Raw genomic sequence first — 25,549 nt, 5'->3', positions numbered from 1 at the left:
TATTCATTTTTAGTTTTCTGAATGTATTATTTTTGCCATAGAGTTCAAGATTTGCAGTCGTTATTTTGTAAAGTATAATACAGTTATTGCGGGTAACAGCAGGTATTTATTATTTTAACTCAAATGGTAAAGTAAGAAAGTTCTTCATGAAAGTTGTGTTTTAAAAGAAAACTGTTGAAGAACTTGACTTGAGTTAAGACTTTGTAAAGGAAATCCTACTTACTTTTCCCGGAAAATCATCTCAACTCGGTAAAGTATTTGTGAAGCTTCTACAATTTGTTGTGGAATTAATAATTAATTGGTACAATTAATTGAAAATACAAAGATGACTACCAATTAGCTACACAATAGCACAAGCAAACCCTGTTAACAATGTTTCAGTTATAAAAGAGACAATGGCTTTTGTTTAACAGAGTTAATACCGTCTTAGACGAAAAAGTCATTTGAGAAGATGAAGAGAAGACGTTCATCGAAACTGCGTGATGTGGCACAGGTAAATCCTATATAAGGTGTTTATCCGTCTATGGACGGAACTCCATATAGTATTTTCTATAAAAGTTGTACCACATATTGACAGCTTCGTTTGTATATATTTTCATACATTGAAGAGGCTCGTGATACAGCATCTCGTCTATAGCCGTAAAGTTCTCAGCCGTGTCGTGACACAGTATGCGTCATGGCCCTTTACTGGTGGTGGTGATGAATAAAGTAGGTAAGTAAGTCACTGAGGATTTTGCTGTGATACCAGAGAGCCGTGTGGTGTACCTAAAACGGCATAAGATACTTGACTTCATTGTAATCCTCGCCGTCTGTGGTAGGAATTGCGGTTTTGTCAAAGTAAAAATCATCGGCTACAGACGTGGTGCCATATCACGAGGGTCTCCTTTTACGTCTCTCGACGGACTGTCCGTGAACGTGTTAATTGAAAATAAGGGATTGGTAAAACTATGTACCCTAAACTTGCCATTAGTAAGTATATAACTTCGCTTTAACTAGCATTTAATTATAATTCCACTATAAATTGTTTCATGCGCGTCTAGTAAATTAACATTTAGGATTCTGATTCAAAGTAAATGATACCAAACTGGACTTAGTACCTAAACTTCCACAACTATATGAATGAAATGGGAGACCTAAGTTCATTTTGGTGCCCAACTTCGTCAAGTAAGTTGAATGTAATTTTCATAATAAAGAGAATTGGCTAAGTAAGGTTATTTAACGTAGATTTTTAATTGGTAACTATTTTAACGCAGCTCTATTTATCGTGAATTCAATGGATATATGTTTCATAGTATAATTATTACATGGAAAATTTACTTGGACGAAGTTAAGGATGACTCACGTTAGACCGGGCCGTGACCGACGGCGCTTCGTTTTCTATAGAAAGCATCACGTGATCACCTGTCATGTCATAGAAAAGTCAGCGCCGGAAGCTCCGGCCCGGTCACGGCCCGGTCTAACGTGAGTCATCCTTTAGGCACCGAAATGAAGTTAGGTCTCCCATTTTATTCATATAGCTGTTTAAGTTTAGATACTAAGTCCAGTTTGGTATCATTTTCAACAAAATCAAAGATGTAGACCATACGAAATTTCACCTAAATCGGTTCAGCGGTTATTGATTCCCCATACAAACTTCCACCTCCCTTTTTACACCCTGATGGGATGATTTTTGGGATAAAAACTATTCCATTTCCTCTGGGACTCAAGCTATCTCTATAGGTACCAAATTTTGACTTTAGCGATGAACAGGAATTTAAAAAAAGTTTATTTTGAAATAGAACGCTTTTTAGTATGTTACAGATACATTTAGCTACTCGTGTATATTTATTTCTATTAAGGGTCTCCGGCAAGCTCGGTTCTCCATACAAACGTAGTTCCGCTCTCATTTAAAAACGACTACCTAGATTGCTCTGAAACTTTGTACCTACTCACAATAGGATAAGGTCTGTAATTGGTTATTGCAGCTTTAGATACCATAGTTTAAAAAAAAATTGAGAATTTAAGTTTTTCATAAAAAACTTGTTTTTGCTCTATTTCGTTTGTTTATAAACTGGAGCTATATAAACTTATTTCAGACCTAGATATAACTCATGTTATTGTATGTGCAAAGCTTCATTACAATCCAAAAAGTAGTTTTAAAATAAGACCGGAACTACGTTTGTATGGGACGGTGCAATTCGGCCGAGCTTGCCGGGGACTTAAAGCTAAACCACCTAATCTCCAAATGGCCCCTTTGTGAATTCCTTTCATTATCTTATAAAACAACAAAAAAAAACAACAGGAAAATTGTATTGTTTCTCATCCTCACAAAATAATGTTCCAATAGGAAATGTGTTTCGTAAAGGCACAATCCATTATTATATCATTATCTGGAAGTAGATTCTGATTTAGCAATTTCTTAAGAGTCCCCGGCAAGCTCGGTTCTCCATACAAACGTAGTTACGCTCTCATTTTAAAACGACTAGCTAGATTGCTCTGAAACTTTGTACTTGCAATAGGATAAGTTATATCTAGGTCTGTAATTAGTTTATCTAGCTTCAGATACCATAGTAATAAAATATAGCGAATTTAAGTTTTTCATACAAAACTTGTTTTTGCTCCATTTCGTTTGTTTTATAAACTGGAGCTATATAAACTAATTACAGACCTAATTATACCTCATGTAATGACATGGTATATGCAAAGTTTCGTTACAATCCAACACGTAATTTTAAAATGAGAACGAAACTCCGTTTGTATGGGAAGGTGAAATTCGGCCGAGCTTGCCGGGGACTCGATATCAGATAAGCAGCTCGCTCGCACTTACTAGCCTTACCATTCTTACCATGACTGCCAAACTGACTGCCACAGTGTCAAACTGACCTATTCGCTAACGTCTGCGTAACTCACTAACTTACTTTCTATATACATCTCTCTCGCATTAATATGCGAGTACGAGCGAGATGCGTTTGTCGATGTACGATTGTCATCTTGACTATAGTTGTGTTAAAAACTCGCTGCTCGCGAAGCAACTAAAAACGAGACAGGACGCCGCCCGCCGCAGGCAGGTGTGAGGGAGAGCACACTACGTATTCGCTTGCAGCTTTGTTTGACACAACTATAGGCCTGAGGGCCTACCGCGAACCACGTTCGACGTGTTGCCTCCCTGTCACACTTACGTACGAATTTACAAGTGCGACAGAAAGGCAACACGTCGAAAGTGATAACACGACTCAAGTCCGAATCAAAATAAGATGAAAACCATATCAAATTGTTATAACAGAATCCTCCACCAACCCTTACATTTCCATATTAATAACGTTTTCACGTAGGTGTACACGTGACGTGTATGTGGTTACGCGTGAAAATTTCAGCGGATTCAAATAATAGACTTGAATTTTTTCCTCACGGAAAAAGAGCGCAATATCATGATTCAACGGATTATATGGAGCAAAATTTATTGACAGGTAGGGATTGCCTACATCGATAAATTAAATTATCGATATTTTTCCCTAGTACTAGTGATCGCCCCCGGTTCCTGTGTAATTGTTTATTATATGTAAGTATTATTTCGGGGTCGATGATAAAGTTTACACAAAGCCAATAGGCTCAATCTTTTAAAAAATATTTTATGATGAGTAAAGTTTTAATAATCCCATTAAATTAAAGAAGAAGAGAATTTAGTTATTATTTTGTTTCGTGTTAATAATTTGAATAAAATTTTATTTTTGCAAACAAAACTTTGAGCGATTACTGGTAGGTATATGAGAAAAGCAAAGTAATTGAGTATATATGTATATGTTTATTCATTGTGGTAAAAATATAAAAGTTATAAAAATATGTAAATATTTATCTTAAAATGTAACATACTGAAAATAGGTTTGCAAAACCTATTCTCAATAATCAGAACATATTCGTAATGTTATTTATCGTCTGTCTGTCTGTCCGTCTGTCACAGCCTATTTTCTCCGAAACTACTGGACCAATAAAGTTGAAATTTGGTACACAGCCTATTCTCTCCATAACTACCTATTTGTAATGGGGCCTTGTTGCCTGATTAAAACTTTTAAATAAATAAATTAAATTGACAATAAGTATAATAATAATGTAGTCAATGGTTTGTGTATATTTTACCAAGAGTTTAATCATACAGCTATTAAGAACTTTAACAATGCTTTTAAGAGGCCGTAGTCGATTTTGGAGCAAAAATTTAAAATTGATAGATTTAGTCGTTGAAATTATACACGTTTTGTTACGTAATATCTAAATAACAAGTATTGGTTTCTATTAGCACGTCTTCTCATCTTGCCTTTTAATAATGAGGTCGCGAGCGTGCGTCACCGGTAATATATGAAAAGAAGGGGCAGTTTTTAAAGTCATCAAAAATGTATGGTGGTAAATTATACAAATTGATGTATAAGAAGTTTCAGCAAATGTTGTAGATTGTTTAAGTATGAAAATTACGTTGAAATTAAGTCGATTTTCAGAGAAATTGTCACTAGTTTTGAAGTAATTTCTGGAGAAAATTTATTTCGTCTAACTTTCATTTACACTACTTCAAAGTCATAATAATAAAAATGTAGTCTGATAAACCGCAAGTACAGGATATGTGTAATACAAAATTATCATGTTTAGCCGTCCAAACTTTTCGATATTTACAAATAAGAGCGACAAAATCAGTGCTTTACGCGCGTTTACCTAGACGTCCATTAGAAAAGCAAACAATTTAATGAGTCTGTTTTCAAAAAATTGATCTGATAAAAGGTAAGATAAGAAGACGTGCTAATAGAAACCAGTACTTGTTATTTCAATTAGGTAACAAAAGGTGTACAATTTCACCGACTAAATCTATCAATTTTACATTTTTGCGACTAAAATCGACACCGGCCTCTTAAGCTACCAGCAAGAAATTAAAGCTATTAAATCAGGAAAGACTCATAACGATTTTCAGATTTTCACCCCGTTAAGGATTACTCACGTTAGACCGGGCCGTGTCCGGGCCGGAGCTTCCGGCGCTTACTTCTCTATGACATGACAGGTGGTCACGTGATGCTTTCCATAGAAAACGAAGCGCCGGAAGCTTCGGTCCGGACACGGCCCGGTCTAACGTGAGTCATCCTTTAGGCAATATTTCTAATATTCACAGCATAGGGGTGCGAAAGTTATTTTATAATGATATTAGCCATCCATCTTTTTTGAGCCATAGATGTCGCTTTTTGTGGGATCTCATCTTATGAGAGCGAGTCACGGTCTGGCGGAAATTAAATTTGATAATCGTTTTATTAGGCATGCGTTCAGTTTTTGTTCCGTAGTACAATATTTGTGACGTTTTCAATCAAAAGGTACCACATTGTCGCTTGTTGATAAGGTTGATTTCTAATTGAAGCTATATGGAAATAGTGCCTTACTGACAAGCAACAATAAGTACCCCTTTGGTTGAAAATGGCACATTTAGTCCATCGCTTTAACCTGTAGGTACTGTAGGTAGCCTAGAACATTTTAGATTTCATTAACTACGTCAAATTTTTCTGACGGAAGTAACGCTCAGTAGTGACACACGCACAATAGGACACACGTCAAAGTGCCAACATAGCGATAAAGGTCATCGTCAAAGAAGTTTTACTTCAATCGCGCGTAAAGATTACACGCACACACTTTTTTCGTTCTGGTTTTTTGTCCCCAAAAAATGTGACGGTGTAGCTTTTTGTATGGGGTGAAATTTGGTTTTTAATTTTTCTTAAGAGAATTATAATCTACAGCTAGAAAGATGCAATAGCACAACTTTATTTATTTATTTGATAAAATCACGATAAAATACATTAGATGCGACCGGTCAGAAACAAGACAACAAAAATAATTTTGACTCAACTCAAGGGGAGTTGAGTCTACTCGGTAGCAAAGTGACGTATAAATGCTGTCGTAAGCAAACGAACGCTGTTAGTTTGCAGTTCAGATGCAGTTCGGCTGCATTGGAACTACATGCAAACTGCCATTTTGCACCGACGGTGCAGTTCAAATGCTGTCCATCTGTAACGGACCGTACGTCCCATGACATCCTCCACTCGGTGTAATCCTTATATTTTATTAACTTGTCGAAATTGGCTAAAGGTGTGGGTTCAAGTATTGATACAAAACGCCTTATAAATGGTCCGAACACCAAAGTTGTTCAAACTTTTTTCAATGCCGTGAAATTCTATTGAACCCGCGAATTATATTGACCCCGTTTTACGATACGCTCCAAAACACACCAACATAAATTTTCTCATAATATCCACAACGTACTGGTTGAGCTTTCAAATATCAAGGAATTAGATTAGAGCATTATGTAAGTAAAAAAAAACCGGCCAAGTGCGAGTCGGACTCGCGCACCGTGGGTACGTACTTTTTAGTATTTGTTGTTATAGCGGCAACAGAAATACATCATCTGTGAAAATTTCAACTGTCTAGCTATCACGGCTCATGAGATACAGCCTGGTGACAGACAGACGGACAGACGGACTGACGGACAGACGGACAGCGGAGTCTTAGTAATAGGGTCCCGTTTTTACCCTTTGGGTACGGAACCCTAAAAACCGCCCTAGTGCGAATCGGACTCGCGCACGAAGGGTTTCGTAGTTTCGTACCATACGCAAAAAAACGGCAAAAATCACGATTATTGTATGGGAGCTCAACTTAAATATTTGTTTTATTCTGTTTTCAGTATTTGTTGTTATAGCGGCAACAGAAATACGTCATCTGTGAAAATTTCAACTGTCTAGCTATCACGGTTCATGGCGGACGGACGGACGGACGGACAGTGGAGTCTTAGTAATAGGGTCCCGTTTTTACCCTTTGGGTACGGAACCCTAATAAAAAAGACGAACCCTTGGACTGTACAGAATGGTTCTTTTTCACACAATGGCATATTGCCAAAAAGGAAAGGTCTTTGTGCCTATGGCTTTGTGAAAAAGGGTTACAAAACTTATTTCTGTATTTACACTAACTTACAATTTGTTTGTAAATCATTATTATGTATAAAACAGTATAATATTTTTTGGTAGAAATTGTTTACATGATATACTAAAAAACCGGCCAAGTGCGAGTCTGACTCGCGCACGAAGGGTTCCGTACCATTACGCAAAACAAGGCAAAAAAACACGTTTGTTGTTTGGGAGCCCCACTTAAATATTTATTTTATTCTGTTATTAGTATTTGTTGTTATAGCGGCAACAAAAATACATCATCTGTGAAAATTTCAACTATCTAGCTATCACGGTTCATGAGATACAGCCTGGTGACAGACGGATAGACAGACAGACAGCGGAGTCTATTAATAGGGTCCCGTTTTTAACCTTTGGGTACGGAACCCTACAAACATAGGAATACTAAATAATTATTATAAATCAAATGCGTAGCGAAACGGACACCATCCGGACGGATAATACTAATATTTAGACCAGGGTCTCTATAGTTGATGTTTTCCAACGTATTACTTTTTAGCTGATTCGCTTAGATATTTGTATGGCGTTATTCATAAACGCGTTTCCGGCCTGAATTAGCTATCAATCTTTTATCTTTATCTGTCATTTTGACTTATGTATTTGTAAGAAACGGATAAAACATAATTTAACTAAATCAGGCCCGTAAAGTTTTATGAATAAAGGGGATAATCTTTTATCGATCAATAACTTATTTGTAAAATTCTTACTCGGCTAAATATCGTAATGTTTGAACAGAATCTCTGACGCAGTCGAAAAGAAAATGATATTTTTTTCATCTAAATGAGTCTGTCTGCCCTTATCAGAGCTCAGTCAGGCGTTTTCATTAAACATTGTGCTAGAACTTATTCTATATGTCACATTAGATTATCTTTTATGGAGGATGTAATACCTTGATATATGAAATCGTTTTGATATCTTTTGGTTCCATTTTAATATAACGAAATTTATGTAGGTAAATAGTACAGATGTGAAAAATGTGGAAATCTTCAAAAAAGTTGGAAAAACTATCAGAAATTTCAGCAAAATTTCATAGGAAATTCTAGGATCTAAAACTTTAATTTTAGAAACAGAATATTTCGATCCCGGCCGATACAAAAATATAAGAAATTTCCGAAATTTTTCCATGTGAAAATTTCGCAACTCTTTGGAAAATTTCCCATGGTACATCCTACTAGGGGGTCGTCCATTAATTACATCACACAAAATGACGATTTGAAATAGAAAGGTTGAAAGAAACTTACTTAAAGTTTACTACGAGGTTTACCAATAGGTACTTACAAAAAGTTAAATCCAGATTACCAAGTCAAAGGAAGCAAGGGATTGTTCTTTAATGAAAATAAAACTGGAAAGGATTTGCAAGCTAAATGGGATTTGCGACTGCTGTAGTAGAAAAGGTTTCATTTCATCACATGTTTTATCTAGACACATATATTTTATTCTGTGAAAATATTAATATTGCATAATAATGACATCGATATCGATTTAATAATGAATGAAATTCAAATTACAAACATTACTCTAGTATCAGTCGAAATGACGTTTTCGAAATGAAATGTCAATTGCAAACATGACTGATGATGATTGATGAATGATGATGGAGGAGATGCCGCAATGACGGTCGTAACATGCGGCTGCTGAAACCATAGAAAGCTTATAAAATGTGGGTATATAAAGCAGTGTATGTTAACTGTACATAATTAGGCATTAATAAACCCACACCACACTCCTAATTTAATACTTTTCATTATGTAGCAGTTACATAAAATACTATTGCTCGATAAAATGAAGTACAGAGTGATATCTAGTTAAATAAGTATTAAAAAATGTAAGTATAAATTTTCCTGGATAAAAAAGTAGGTATTTAACTATACTTGGAAATTCCATTGAACTTTCGATCAAACGTTGCCTTTGATTTATCAAATTTCTACCTAAAAGGGCAAATAAAGCTAAACATCGTTTTCAATTAAAATAGGATAATATACTTTTAAGGGGCCTTTAGTTATTTCATTAGCAGCAAGAAATTTTACAACCTTTTAAGGAATGTTTTAGCGTTGTTACTTAAAAGAGTCCCTAGCAAGCTCGGTTCTCCATACAAACGTAGTCAGCCTCTCATTTTAAAACTACTAGCTAGATTGCTCTGAAACTTTGTACTTACAATAGGATAAGGTATGTCTTGTCCTGTAATTAGTTTATGTAGCTTCAGATACCATAGTTAAAAAATTACAGCGAATTTAAGATTTTCATACAATTTTTTATTTGCTCTATTTCGTTTGTTTTAAAAACTGGAGCTATATAAACTAACTACAGGACTAGACATACCTCATGTCATTGTATGTGCTTTTTATAATCCAATACGTAGTTTTAAAATGAGAACGAAACTCGATTTATATGGGAAGGCGAAACTTGGCCGAGCTTGCTGGGGTATAATCAGATATTGTAAACGTTTTAGCATTTTGATTACAGCCTACTAATTGAGTAGAAACAATTTGAATTAAAATTATCAATAAAGAATCACACCAGATCAGTACGGATATGATGCTCGTTCTTGTCTACAGCGTGATAAAACGGTGTCCGTCACTTTCAATCCAGCATGGTTTCCCCTATCACTAAGTCCGTCACTTTCGCACTCACATACTTGTTAGAACGTGACAGGCATGGTGATAAGCGTACCGTGCTACGACTCCTGTGCTGTTAAAAAGTGACAGTTATTTTATCACGTGGATAAAGCCATGAAAGTTATCCATAATTAAATAAGCCTGTGCAGGTTAGATAATTTGTACCTTATTAAGAGGATACATACGTGGTAATTTTTCCATACAAACGTTTTCGACATTTTCCTGTCTAGATTTTGGCCATAGATGAGTATTTTTTTATATGAGTTCAAATGTTTTGCTTTTTTTGATATTCTTGTTTTTATAAGAACTAGGTTACTTCCAATAACACTAAAAACGGACAAATAAATGCGCCGTAAACAGATGCCTAGCATACAAAATCGGCAGCAATAAACGCAAAAATCAAAACGGTCATACACAAATAAATTCTTTCTTATTCTGATCCCAAAATTTCGTTACGATTGTTTAAGTTTTGGAGGAGGAAAATGTCGAAAACGAAACCTCGTTTTCTAAATGGCCATCATCATATTGAGGTGAATTCTATTATATTATGCCTTACAACATTTAGTATGTGCGTTTATTAAAATGGGTATTTCATTAGTAAAAAAACCGGCCAAGCGCAAGTCGGACTCGCGCACGAAGGGTTCCGTACCATTACGCAAAAAAAGGCAAAAAAATCACGCTTGTTGTATGGGAGCCCCAATTAAATATTTATTTTATTCTGTCTTTTAGTATTTGTTGTTATAGCGGCAACAGAAATACATCAATGTGAAAATTTCAACTGTCTAGCTATTACGGTTCATGAGATACAGAGATACAGCCTGGTGACAGACGGACAGACAGACAGATAGACAGACAGACAGCGGTGTCTTAGTAATAGGGTCCCGTTTTTACCCTTTGGGTACCGAACCCTAGAAATGACGGATTCTCAACCGATTCTCGGAAAATTTGGTGAGCAGGGTCGGTAATTATATAGAACTTTTTCGTCGAATCAATATTTGGAAAATTTTCAAAATAAGGATCAATAAAAGCCAGAGCCATGTTAGTTTGCAGTCTACAGCTCACTCAGCGACTAGTAGATATTTAAGGTGTAAGTTCTAATGAAACATTCAAATTCATATAATTCAAAATAAATGTTTTTTTGACAATTTAATTTTATACAACATTTTATCGCCGACTATACTTTTCTTTCAACAGGCAACTAATACTTATTGAGACAATTCTAACTATAATATTAGTAGGTTATAGGTAGGTTGCGCTGTTTTATCATAGAGTTCATATGGCCACCTCCTGTGTCCATTTTCAAATCAGCTCGATGGTACCATAATTGCATTGTCACCCAACTTACATATTACCTGTTTGTGAACTTTCAGGTTCATCGAATAAAGGATGAATTACGTTAGACCGGGCCGTGACCGGGCCGGAGCTTCCGGCGCTTACTTTTCTATGACATGACAGGTGATCACGTGATGTTTTCCATAGAAAACGAAGCGCCGGAAGCTCCGGCCCGGTCACGGCCCGGGCTAACGTGAGTCATCCTTAATGGGAAGTATGTGTGAAAATTTGACCCGAACAAACATATATTCTATGTATTAGTTACCTACCTATTACAAACAAACATTGGAAGTTAAATAAAAGCTTGTAAAAAGGCTTGGCAGCCATCCAAATCTGATAAATATCATTTCTCATCGCAAAAATTGTTTACATTTTCGTTTTGAAAACTTTCCCCCCTTTTAAATTTGTTTCGGTGTTATAGATTTTATCTTACAAACTTTTACACATCAAGATCAAGAATTGCGTCTTTTTTAGCAGTAAAAGCTATTATTTAAATTTAAATTATTTAAAATTTTAGCTACATTGAAATGTAATTTTTACAGTCTGACAAAAAAGAGTGGAAATTAAAAAGTGCCAACACTGTATTGTCGTCCCTTTCAAATCAATCTAAGAAAAACGGGACGACACTACAGTGTTGCCACTTTTTAATTTCTACTCCTTTTTGCCAGACTGTATATTACATTTCAAGCAACGGGTGTTGGTGTTGGTGCTCAGAGGCACGGTCTTTCTTTAGGGAGCTCGGGAGTCGCTTTGCGTTAGAGGGGTCTTGATCCCCGCTCCGGGTCATTCTCTGGTGCAAAGGTTACCTATTGCGATTCAACGCTGAAATGCATCGAGCGTGTTGGGAACTTTTGCGCCTGGAATGACTCGTGGTGGGTTATTTGATTAGTTGTTATTGGTTTGCTTATTTGTGTTTTTATTTCTTTAGTTTTTGATGTATGTTGTGTTGTAGTAATAGTTTCGTGTTACGTGATGAAATTGAATGTATGTATTCGTTTTTAAGGTATTCAATTATTTTTGAACATGTTTAAATTATGGATGTGTTTATTGAATAAAGTTATTTGGACTTTTTAAATATGACTCACCTTAAGGATGACTCACGTTAGACCGGGCCGTGTTCGGGCCGGAGCTTCCGGCGCTTCGTTTTCTATGGAAAGCATCACGTGATCACCTGTCATGTCATAGAAATGTAAGCGCCGGAAGCTCCGGACCGGACACGGCCCGGTCTAACGTGAGTCTTCCTTTATTGGTCTGTAGCTACAGTCCGTGAGGTCGATTCTGATTAAACTATTTGGTATGGTTTTCAACTGGTTTTGATACGACCTTGCCAATCGTCTTGGTGATTGACCCGCATTTCACGCACGACTTTCACTTCACACCAATCAGCGTGAAAGATCTTCAAGTTTGTATCAAAATAAGATCAAAACACATATATATGTCATAATATCACATCAGTTTCCATGTTGGACACAAAGCAAGAAGCTTTTAAGCAAATATCACGAAAGATAATAATATAATCACTGTCATGTTGTCAATTATTGCTATTGTTATTTGCTATCTACAAAATGGATATAATATAACACGGGTTACTTATTCTTATGCTCCCATTATCGTCCAACTATTAACGTTACGTATATTTTAGTAATAGAAACAAATATTTTTATTCGTGAACACAAACGAAACATAATACATAGGTACAGTCGCCATCAGATATATCGGAGTGGCCAAGGTGCTCACAAACATGTGAACACGCGTCTATTGTCAAGGAGTTAGAGTGCGTGTTCAGATATTTTTGTTCACCTCGGCCGCTCCGATATATCTGATGGCGACTGTACTAGTCGCTCTGTGAGCTTTGGACCTCGCGTTAAGCTTAGGAAATGTAAAAGTGAAAAATACTTAGTTCGTTGAGTCGTTATCATAGTGAACTAAAAGTATAAGTATGATCTTAAGAGCCATAGACGCAATCGGCGCTTGTCCTTTATACCAAAGTTTTCCGCATTAAAAAAAACTGGATTGACAAAAAAAAACTATTTAATCATAGAATCAGGTCACAAAATTTCACGAGAATCAGTTGAGAATTGCGACCTGTTAGCACATCCGGACATACGAAAGCTAATTGCATGAGTCAAAACGGAGACCTTCGCTAACGCTTTGGTCAATAAGGAAAACGTACTAGTTTACAAAGAACAAAGTGCCACGAAACGGCCTCATCTTGGCAAGTTGCTAGCGATTTCCAGCGCTGATCTTCGAATGAGACACGAGAGATTTTACACGAACCGAAATTTAAATCGTAATAATAAATATAAAGTTGGACCCGCCTGGCCCAAAATAGGAACGACTGGCATGAGATGGAGGAGGCCTTCGTCCAGAAATGGATGATCGCCGCGTAATAAACTAATTGTTTACTACCTAACAAATTTAGAGGAACGCAAAAAAAAGGTTTATAATTAAGTACTGGATTACAGTTTAAAATCTCTCTCCTCCCCTCCCTGCATCATTTTGTCCCTGTAAAAGTCGTTAAACCCTCAACTCCATGTTGACGCCTTTAGGGAAAATTGCAACATTTGAAGAATGTACCGTCATTCAGTCAACATTGCCTACCATGCCCAACACTACCTGGCTTAAAAAACCGGCCAAGTGCAAGTCGGACTTGCGCACGAAGGGTTCCGTAACATTACGCAAAAAACGGCAATAAAATCACGTTTGTTGTATGGGAGTCCACTTAAATATTTATTTTATTCTGTTTTTAGTATTTATTGTTATAGCGGCAACAGAAAAACATCATCTGTAAAAAGTTCAACTGTCTACCTATCACGGTTACATCATCTGTGAAATCTGTGTATCACGGTTCATGAGATACAGCCTGGTGACAGACGGACAGACGGACAGACAGACAGACAGCGGAGTCTTAGTAATAGGGTCCCTTTTAGGAAGGTGAATGTTTAAAGTTTCAAGATTTACCTTCAACAATATTTATAGGCTGTTAAAGGTGTAACGCGCCGTTCACATAATACAAAATGTGTATGTTCCACAGCTTCCCCCAGCTCGGGCAAGCCGGACCGCCGCTGCCGGCTCCGGCGCTGGTGTCGTAGCCGCCGCTGCCAACTGTGGCGTCTGTTGCTACTGCCGTTCATCCCCATACTCGCCCTGATTGTGCAGACTACGCTGTCACTGCGCAACAGCGTCACTAATGGCAGAGAAGTCGCTGATGTGGAAGAACAAGTGAGTGCTAGCAAGCATATACGTTGAAGGTTTTAAAACAAGGAGTAAATAGGCGCATTTTAGGGGAAAATGCTTCATTTCGACCTCCTCGTGACAGTCTTGATTATCATTGAAAGACCCATCCGACGATCCCCCACAAGTTGAAATATGCAGCCGCAGCTGTGAACTCTGGCGTCTGCTGCTACTGCCGTTCATCCCCATCCTCTCCCTAATTGTGCAGAGCAGAGAAGCTGATGTTGACGAACATGTAAGTTCTAGCAAGCATATTTCCAGCTAGACATAGCTTGGAGCTTTTTAAATCCAGAGTAAATGATTCCTCCATTTCATCGCCACTTAACGTCAGGTGAGATTCTGGTTTAATGATTACCTCTTTTTGTTTCAACCGCCGTGGCAAGCTATAAGGCGTCCGTTGCTACTGCCGTTTATCCCCATCCTCGCTCTGATTATGCAGACTACGCTGTCACCAACGCCGGATAAGTCTCGGATATTGAAGAACAAGTGTATTCAGCCTGGCAAACGTATAAGTTAAAGGTTTTCAAATAGAGAGTAAATATAGGCGCATTTTAGGCACAAAAGCTACATTTAGACCTCGTAATTATCATTGAAAGACCTATCGGACTACTCTCCACGACAAGTTGAAACACGTAGCCGTCGCTGTCAACTGTGGCGTCTGTTGCTACTGCCGTTCATCCCCATCCTCGCCCTGATTTTGCAGACTACCTGTCACTGCGCAACAGCGTTACTAATGGCAGAGAAGTCGCTGATGTGGAAGAACAAGTGAGTCCTAGCAAGCATATTCATAGCTAAAGCAGAGACGCTTTCCACATAGATTTACGTACATTAACCCACCTGTCTCTAACTTCATTGCACGCGCATATGATGCCGGTTGTCAATGTTACTGTGCGAGGTTTACAATATAATTATGGACGAAAATCTATGCGGAAAGCTACTCTTCTTTAGATTTAAGTTGGAGGTGGAGGTTTTAATCAAGTGGATAGGTAGGCGACCCTGAGTCACTATCAAGTGACAACTACTTATGCATTCATCTCTTTCTGTTTAATACAAACTTGCGTTACAAAATGATGACATTTGGTGGAAACGAAGATGCAGTCAAATTCTTTCCTGGAATTCGCCGTATCGCCTGCGTGACCGCAATTTTAAAGCGTTAACGTCGTTTTCCTTTTTGCATAACTCCCACGATCTTACAGTTGACTGCATATTGACACCTATTATTGTTCATCTACAATGTCTATTGACGCATAGATATATTGACACAATTGAGTCTGAAATATTAATTTTAAGTTAAGAATCGGATGGATAAGATATCAAACTAGATTAGTAGGTTAGATAAGTGTCAAAAGTGACATTTCTTCAACCAAAAACGTCACTTTGGACACTGACAGGTCAGATCCATAATTATATCCAATCCAGATCTAATTCTTAACCTATTTTTAAAATCAGAATAAGCCTGCAAGGTATCTTCCATACTGTTGCTAAGGTAGAAAGTGCTTCTAATCTGGTTTAGTATTTAGATTTGCCATCTTCAAAATTATCCTGCTTTCGAATATACCCCAACAAAACTTTTTTATTTTGGACTAGTCTAGACATGTGTCGTTCACGATGAGTGATTTAAATAAACTATATCTTTTGATTGAACTCACTCACTCTTCAACTCACTGATTATTTAACTCGCTCAGTCGCTCATCTATCTCAGTGTTCCTTGTTCGCTCTTTCCCACTCATGATTCGAATGAACCGTTGAGCCGGAGCATGACGAGCGAGTGAGACGATGCGAATAGGTTTCGGAGCGGTTCGGAATAATTCGGAGGGTGTCAGGAAAACATGGCAGGATCGTATCGCGTGATTCGCCTCTTGGTCGCACTTTTGTCTGTGTGTATCTTATTGATTGATATCTCGACCTACTCACTCGTGAACAGGTCTACAGATCCACTGAGCGAAATAAGCGAAATGAGTGATATAGGTATATCAACGCGAGCGAAAGACATGAATCAATCTTTTCAACTCAGTGAAACGTTTTGCACATCTCTATTTTGGACCCTGTCCAATTTTCACTTCCCCACAAATTGCGTGTCTCTGATCTCACATAAAGTCAAGTTATTTGTAATCAATTGTCTGAATTTCTGTAATTGAGACATATTGCTTCCTGTGGCCATTAATGGAGATTGCTTCGTATTAGTCACTTGCACGTGTTTTTTATACCACAATAGCTAAAGTCGATCAGTATGTCAACTGGGCTATGTAATGAACGTCGAAGCCATTTCAAAATAAATTTGGAAACCTGTAACTTACCTAAATAACAAAAAATACTTACACCTAGGGAACAAATCAAATTGTTTTATAAAATATAGTTTGATTTGTGTTTTTGATGTAGTCACTCCTTTAATTATATAAAATATTAACTGAAATACATGTCATATACAAGTTTTAGGAAACATTAGGAAAAGCACTGATTTTCTGCAGTTGTCGAAAATGACCTTTGTTTTTAGAGCTGTTACACAGGTAATCCACATAGACACCGGAAACACTTAGAAACTTTGCACCACCGTTTCGGCATATTTGTATCAACGTATATGAACTTTTCTTGAGATACTTAATTAGATATACCTACAAAATAAACCTTTCAAATGTGGGTAGTGGTCAAAAATCGAGAGATTCAAAGCTCAGTTGTGCTGTATAGAACAGAAAAAATGGTTCTAGAAAAAAATTCAATAGATTACTAAAAACTCGATCATGATCCTTATTATACACAACACAGTTAATATTTATTCCGATTATAAATCATATTCTGTTAAGTACTTACTATTTTTTGCACTGACTGATAAAAAAATTACAAGGTACTCAGTTATTTTACTGTTTAGCTACTATAAACTATGTCCAAGTTGCCTCATTTTTTAGCGATGTCACAAAGGTGGCGACTAGTGTAGGTAAGAGTAATAGGGATTCCGTTGTTTTACTAAAAATATTATATTGTATCAGGACTTACGGAAGACTTTAGTCTTATCTCTGTTTTCAACTTACCCTAACGCACCTTACCTACACTAGTTTTCCCGTGTTATGGATATCCCGTAACTAAAGAAAAACGTTTTCTCACAAAATATACCCTTATCACTACATTCTCCGTAGGTAAAATATTAAGCTCCGAGAACACGGCGCTTAAGAGTTTATTCACGCTTGCATTGAGCTTGTTATTGTTAAGGTATTATCCGGGCTGGAAAGCTTTTCCATCCAGTAGAGTAGAACGAGATAAGGGCTATAGGGAAATAAATAGCTGCATACAAGAACAAATTTTATGTCTCACGGCTTGTAGTACGAGTGGTTACTGATAATGCTAGTGGCTCTGTTAGCTGTAGTCCTTGCGCACCCCCATAGCTCCGTATTATGACTCCTCTACACGATGGGCCAGCGTGTAGAGAGGGTAGTGGTGTTGGATGGCTTATGGCGCGGCGGGATGGCGATGGGATGGCCACAATGTCGGTTTTTCTTCGGCACATCAAAGGTATGGGCCAGCGATGGCGAGCACCCATCTTGGCCACTTTGCTGGTAAAGCGCTGGGCCATCGTGTAGAGGTGCAATTATGAATTTTTTATAAAATCTATCGACAAAAAATCAATTAAAATAATTTTACGCTTTAATTCATGTGTCACGTGTGTAAAACACGCGATTGGTTGTTCAATACTTTATAAATATGAATGTCTAATGTATAGTGCCCTTAATGGCTGTGGCTTAACAATTAAGTCCCCAGACTGTTCCATTAGCCTTGTACAGAGCTGAAAGGCAAAATCATTAGAATAAGGTATGGATCGCAAATGCTGAAAAAAAAAATCCGGTACATTTATTCAAGCACAAGGCGCAATCATAAAATGGTTTTTATCAGTGATGTTGTCAGGAAAAAGGACCCTCTTTGTACATAGGCAATGGGACTTACTTACGTCCCTTTTCTATGTTTGTATAAATTCCTACAAAGTGAACCGATTGCATTGCATTTGGGTGTAGTAGTGTAAAACTAATCAACTTGTTTGCACGGCGGTGGAATCATAGCTTGTTCATTGTGCGTGGAATGTTTGATAGATGTCTATAGCATGTACCTTATTTATTTAAACGAAATCAGTTCGTTGACTGAGACCATATTCATATTCATATTCTTTATTTGTATGCATACACAGTTTAGCCGATAGTTAGACGTTCACTGCTGGACATTAATAGAAACTGTTACTCCTGCCAATTGTGACCATTCTTACGGCCTCCGAAGGATCTCCGCAATGGCTGTTAGTGCCCTGTTCTCATCTACTTTAACCCTCTAGCGTTCTTTCGTGATCCAGTTCTAGATCTAAATATTCATATAGTAAAATACTAATCATTTATACTTATAATCTCAATGCCGCCGATTTAAGTTCGTTAGTTACTACATATTTGTTTTTCAGATCGGACAAACCATGCAGTGCCTTTTTTCCATTAACTACACAAATGAATTTACCATAACCGTCAGGTTTAATTATAAGTAGTGGGGGAAGTAAGGGGAAGTAAGGGAAAGTGGTGCGGGGTCCTTTTTTCCAGAATGTCACAGATTATTCCATTGGTTCCTCGTGGCTTTATTTATCATAGCCGTCTGGTTTAACTAGCTCGTCACGCGGTGGAGAGCGCGCGACTTGACACTGAACAAATTACTGGCGGGAAATATTGTGGTCGTGGAAACATTGAGGTTAAATCGCCTTTTAGCTTGTTGCTGCGCAGGTTTTTATATAATTTTAATTATTAAGCACTTAGGTCATTTTATTAAGGATGACTCACGTTAGACCGGGCCGTGTCCGGGCCGGAGCTTCCGGCGCTTCGTTTTCTATGGAAAGCATCACGTGATCACCTGTTATGTCATAGAAAAGTAAGCGCCGGAAGCTCCGGCCCGGACACGGCCCGGTCTAACGTGAGTTTACTGAGTCAAATCAGGTACTCTTGATGAAACGTTAAAAGTTAAAACTATTGTCACTATGGTTTTAGTAAGAGAACGATATCTTGAGATGTTTTAATTAGGGTTTGTTGTGATGATTTCACGTTTTGCAGTTATTGCAGATTTGAAATAAAATTTAACACTAATATTATAGTTGAACTGATATTACGATACGATAGATAAATTGTATCTATAGTAACTACACTTTTATGAAGTAGATAAAATAGAACAGGTTTCTGCAGAAGACATAAGTCACTAATAAGTAATAGTACGCTCAAGTATTGACATCTTGAGAGTCTAAAAAACTTAACAGAGAGCTTAAAAACTTACTTAACTTAAACTTGAATGTCCCGAAGGTAATTCAGTTTTTGGTTTGTACAGGTAAGCAGGGCCACAGAACTGGGCAAGCTTGTGACGAGACTGCAGCAGGAGCGGTCAGAAGTAGCTTTCTTCATCTTCACCAATGGGAGTACGTTAAGGTAACTTCTTAATTATACTAGGTACAGTCAAGGGCATAAATATATATACATTCCTAAAGTTTCAAAAATATGTGTACGCTCTTATGTGTACCTTAGACAATAAAGTCGTGTTCACATATTTTTGAGCCATTTGTCTGGATCGATATTTTTGCCTGCGACTGTACTGTTTGTATGTATTTGTTCAAATTTTCGTGATTGTTGCTACTTTAACCGGGTATGCATACATGGTACCTACTTAAGATTTTGATCCGACAGAAATGGAAACGATTAGCCCTAAAATCATTTTTTGTAAAAATTGGCATTTTTATCAATGAATTTATTAGGTAAGTTCTCCTAAGACTATTTTAAGTAGCATGGGATTGTCGCTATCCTCACTGACGCATTTGAAGAATCCACGCTCTATCTTTCTCATATTAAATTTACTCCCGTACATTCTCAAAAACAATTTTGAATTTTGAGAACAAAATTTGGGCGCTGGTTATTCAACTATGTTTGGGAGCACGCGTTGGCGGATCGATGCAGACTCAACAACCATCAGACCAGTCGGCATCGGTCTACCAACGCGTGCTCCCGTTGAAGCTACTCGTTATGGAGCAAAACACGTCGAGCAATCTTCGACTTAAAATACGTGAGTGACCCGTTGTGGACAATCGTACCTCTAGATTATGTCACAAGGGAGTGAAATGACATAATTATACACGGCGAGGTCGTACACAGCGTAGGATTCTAAAGTAGATTCCCCAGCATAGTGAGGGATTCAGGTATTAACGCCCAAGGTGGAAAAAATTCTTCACATTGCTCTTCACATCACCTATAAGGTAATTATTATATTACAAAATATTATTTCAGCTAAAAAAATTGTTGCAAAAAAAAACTTTTATTCCAGAACAGAAAGTGCCACTTTGATCTCTCCTAGCAAGGAAGAAAAGTGCCACTGATCTCTCCTAGCAGGAATAAAAAAAGCTGTTTTCCGAATAGGTGATGTGGAAAGGTTACTTATTTCTCTATGTCCATGGTAATTCCAAACCGGCTTCCAAGTAGCCATGTTAATGCAAGGCACTCACTGTAATTGTTTGCAACATGCATCCGCCCATTAAGTTTATTGTGTCCTGTTCTCACCTTCACTTAGTCTGAAACAGTTTACCCTTGGCGTCCTATCGGACTTAGGCGTGTTATATATATGTCGGCGGCCGATCTTAAGATCAGGCAGATCGTAAAATTCCTAATTCACCATACCTTAATCTGACGAGCTCGAGTATTTCAAGGTGGCGATTTTTTTTTACTATTCTGACGGGCTATCCTGGACTCCCTGCTCTGTGTCAAGGACGCATACTTGGTGGAGGTACTCAACAGGAAGTTATCCCCCATATCTTAATCTGACGCGCTCGAGTGACTCCAAAAATCCCCTCTTGGGCTCCCTGACCATTAGTTTTTTTTTTCTCAGGTCAAACTTATCAATGCGTTTCACGATGACTGACAACGCGCTGCTCCAGATGGGGGATCTCCCGCTGCTGGCTTTCAAGAACAGGCGCAAACCGGTCGACGAAGACACGTTTAGAATAGAACTCGGAGAACTCAGGTAAGCGGAGGCTTCGCAGAAAAGGTGTACAATACAATACAAATCCTCTTTATTGCACAACAGAATAAATGTATATGGAAACACAAATAATACATGAAGACAGAGGTAAACAACAGGCGACCTTATCGCTAAAGAGCGATCTCTTCCAGACAACCTTTAATTAGTGGAGAAATGAAATATAAATTAACCAATTAGGAGGTACAATAAACTAAATTAAAACTAAATAGCATTAGAAAAAATACCTTTAAAAAGTTTAAAATTCAAGTCTACAACAATAACTTCACAAACTACAATAAGACAAAATACATATACATATATAATACTACTTACATTATATACCTACATATATCTACTGAACTTTGTTAATTTTGTATTAAGCATGCAGCTAAACGTCTGAAAACGATGCCATAAAGATTAGAAATAAATTAAAAGTGGAAAACTTCACTGTCTCGGGCGAGGTTCGAACTCGCGACACTGGATCACTATAGCCCTTCGCTCTGCCAACTGAGATACCGAGCATTCACTCGAGGACAGCAAATATTTCCACCATATGCGCCTAAAGGGGCCCACTGACTATCAGTCCGCCGGACGATATCGGCCTGTCAGCTAGAACAAAAATTTGACAGTTCCGAACAATTGACAGGCCGATATCGTCCGGCGGACTGATAGTCAGTGGACCCCTTAAGGGAGGCGCCCTAGCAACATCTATGCTGGATGGGGCCCATAAGATACCTAAGTATTAAATAAGTATAACACGATATTGTTTCTGGTGGTTCAGAATTGGCTTACAAACAAAAATAAACCAACAAACAAGAAATAGAATTGAATTCCACAAAAAACAATTGAATTATAAAAACAAACGACACGACAAAGTTCAGCGCCCCACCGACAGTGAAATCAATTAAATGAATCGCAATCAATCGTCATCAAGATTGATTAAGTTGTAAATCAGTATCAGCGCTCAGGTGGGGAAAAATACTGAGACAATTTTATTGTACTAGGATTAATAGTTCTACTATTAGAGTTTATTGAATTTGGTTAAAAGGGGGCGTAAAGCCAGGAAATTAGAAGGGGAGATAAAATACGCGCCGCGCGAAACTTGCGGCAGTAGAAATGGCTATCGCGCGGGTGTTTACCTTTTATCTCAATTACTTTGAGAAAATATTACTTCCGTTTAGAATTTTGGTCGTTTAAAATTACTTCGACAATATCACTGAATACGAAAATTATATTTATTTATTTATTTAAACTTTATTGCAGGATATAAAATTGTACAAATGGCGGGCTTAATGCCTTAAGGCATTTTCTACCAGTCGACCATTGGGTCAAACAGAAACGTGGTTCGTGCAGGATTGTAGAAAGCGAGAGGAAATATGAAACAAATCAAATTATTCTAACCAATATATATTTTATTTATACACTTACACATATAAGAATAATAGCAATATATACCTACATATATACAAACATGCATACATACATACATAAATAAATATATTAGTAACATGCGGATCATTTATTTTTAAGCGAGTTAGAGAGGTGCTATTATACTGCTATGATATGCAGGGTTAGGGGTCATCCATTAATTACGTCACACGAATTCGACGATTTTTGACCCCTCCCCCCCTCCTTGTCACACCAGAGGGGTTATCGCGATAACCGAAATTCGTTTAGGTTAGTTAGGTTAGGTAGTTACCTAGTTAGGTTAGGTTTAGGTTAGAGTTTCCCCTTACAAAAATATACCCTGACAAATCCACTTTGTCAGTAGACAAAGGCGCGTAATTCAATTTTTCTGTGGGATTCGTATTGACATAGAAAATCAAATGAAATAAAACTATATGTCAATCACAAAGCTCTGAACAACTAGTTTTAGTTCATTTGATTTTCTATGTCAATGCGAATAAAATCAAGTCAATATTTGCGAGGCTGTGCGAGGCCCAATTGTACTATGGTAGTGTTTATTATGAATTAGCTTTTGCCCGCGACTTCGTCTGCGTTTAATTAGTAATTTGGGTACCTTAATTTTTAAACAAATCTACATTTCACTTCTCATGCTCGTAAAGTTTGACTAAGTACGACATATGCGTATGCGTAGACGACATAAAATTGCTCATTATGTTCTAGAGCGTGAAGTAAAATCATCTATTACGACCCTTATTGACTTAGCAATAAAGTCCAAAATCTGCCCTACAAACTGCCAGCCCTTCTGGGGCGCCCCCGACCGGCCCGACCGGCGCGCTCCCGACCGGCGTGCCCCGCGCCCCCGAGACAACCGAGTACAATTTACTTTAGTCTTGAATAAATACGGTAAAAATAACCTAAAATATTGGATATTTTTGTATATTTTACTCACACTCGAAGTGAAAAGCAGATATAAACTCAGGCATACATGTCCATTTATATCCTCGCCTATATTGGTCCTCGCTGCGCTCAAACCAGTAAATTGCCTCGGATAAAAATGGATCGCTTTATGCCCTTGTTGTACAATCTATTTTTTTCCACTTCCAAAAGGAATGACTAATTGGTCAAAAGTGGATAAACATTTTCTTTATCGGCCAAGATGCTTAATAATATTTGAACATGCACATTTTGTCTTATACCGTTATTGAAATGGTTCAATATGTACCAATATAAACTGGTTGTTCAAAATAAGTTTTGTAAAACAGGATGTCCTATATGTAAATATGTCACTATTCTGATTGTTTGCCTGTACGTACGGTTGCCCAAAATAATTTGGAAACTAATATGGCTTTTTTTTATATTCACTATTCTACGGACTCTTCAAGGGTGACATCCGGTAACACAGGTAACACACACACACAGACAGACAGACAGACTTTCGCATTTATAATGTATATAGGGCAAAAAAAAAACAAAGGAATTATAATTACGAGGCGTGATCACTGATCACTGATCAGTGATCACCAGAGAGCGAAACTTTGGTGCCGATGACAGACGTATGACGTCAAGCTAAATACGGTGTGTTGTTATCTAGATACTTAATCAAATAACAACTTATTACTTAGCCTCTTTAGTTTACTGATATTGAACCTTGAGTTGAGAGTTTTTATACGTACTGGCCACGTATAACTGTCCTTGTCATGTTAAAAACAAGATTGTTGGAAAAGACAACCAATTTCTGTTGATTTTTTGTATAAATTACTAAAAAATGAATAAACATCCTATATGCGACTTAACGTCATACGTCTGTCATCGGCACCAAAGTTTCGCTCTCTGCTGATCACCAATATGGCGCTCGAACCGAAAGTCCCATCTATTTGAAATAATTTGATGCTGACGACTGTACCTAGATAATCTAATGCTAAAGTATACAATATGAAACATATTAATAACGGGTCACTCACGTATTTTAAGTTTTTCGACATGTTTCACTCCGTACCGTACGTGAGTGACCCGTTATTAATATGTTTAATATGTCTGTGTCTCACGGAAGTTTTGTTATACAATATTACTTCAAAAGACAAGTTTGAAGATAGGAAGCTTGAGAAACCTACTTTACTAATAAAATAAAATAAATGTTAGGAAAATATGTGCATCCATCATGTCCGTCAAAACTTTTCTGTCGGCGCTCGTGGCATCTTCAATCAAAGTTGGAAAGGTTCTTTCACGATAATCTACTTGATTCTTGTACTTTTATTTTAAAGCTAGCGACCGAACTGTTTTATACTTGTACATTAGAACAGGAACAAAAATAGCTGATAGTCAATGATGTATGAATTAAAGATTATTCGTTTATGTTTATATGATTTCACAAAGTTTTGCTCATTAGTCGCTTCGTCGCTCACTTAAGAAATTCATTAAATTTTAGACGAGTAACAATAATACATTTATATGAATCTTATCTTATCTTAACGGGAACAACGACGGCAATGGCTTCAACCAATGCTTAGGCACAGCTAATATACGTGTTCAAGCATTGGCTAAAGGTATCGCGTCCGAGACTTTTCTCGTTTTGCAGTGACATATACTCTTGAAAATAAAAATATATTACACTACAATTTGTTTAATTCCACTATACAACAAAATAATTTTATACTTTATAAACTTTTATCACTGACTTCCATGTCAAGACCGACGCGTTCTTATCAAAGAATTGAACTAGAATGACCAGTCGTGATATTTTAAAGTACTCTTGGTGAATAATATTATCAAATGAGAGTAATAAATAACATGTCCTGCTTGTGTCGTTGAACTCTAACTTCTAACCCAACGTCACGCGGATATAATAAAAGGAATACTTTCAAGAACTTAGCCGCCGTTAGGGTAGGCAATGTTACGCTCTCATTATAAAACGACATGCTATAACAAATTGAAACTTGTCATGAACAATTGAACATTAAAGTGATATAAATATATAAACGTATTTAAAATTAAATGAGA

The 25,549-nt window shown here is 37.3% G+C and overlaps 1 protein-coding gene across 1 annotated transcript in view; it reads left to right on the top strand.

Annotated features, from left to right (window-relative positions):
• The first annotated feature begins 451 nt into the window (after positions 1-451).
• Positions 452-25,549, top strand: part of LOC134745877 (uncharacterized) — a 55,836-nt gene continuing 30,738 nt past the window's right edge. Inside the window, exons 1-4 of the mRNA XM_063679973.1 lie at positions 452-493; positions 13,886-14,128; positions 19,472-19,569; positions 21,014-21,148. Coding sequence (XP_063536043.1) covers positions 452-493; positions 13,886-14,128; positions 19,472-19,569; positions 21,014-21,148 — 518 coding nt within the window. The remainder of the gene's footprint in view (positions 494-13,885; positions 14,129-19,471; positions 19,570-21,013; positions 21,149-25,549) is intronic.

This window comes from Cydia strobilella, chromosome 12, assembly GCF_947568885.1.
Source record: "Cydia strobilella chromosome 12, ilCydStro3.1, whole genome shotgun sequence".
In the NCBI taxonomy this organism is placed as follows: Eukaryota; Metazoa; Arthropoda; class Insecta; order Lepidoptera; family Tortricidae; genus Cydia; species Cydia strobilella.
This window is presented reverse-complemented; position numbering and strand designations above follow the sequence as displayed.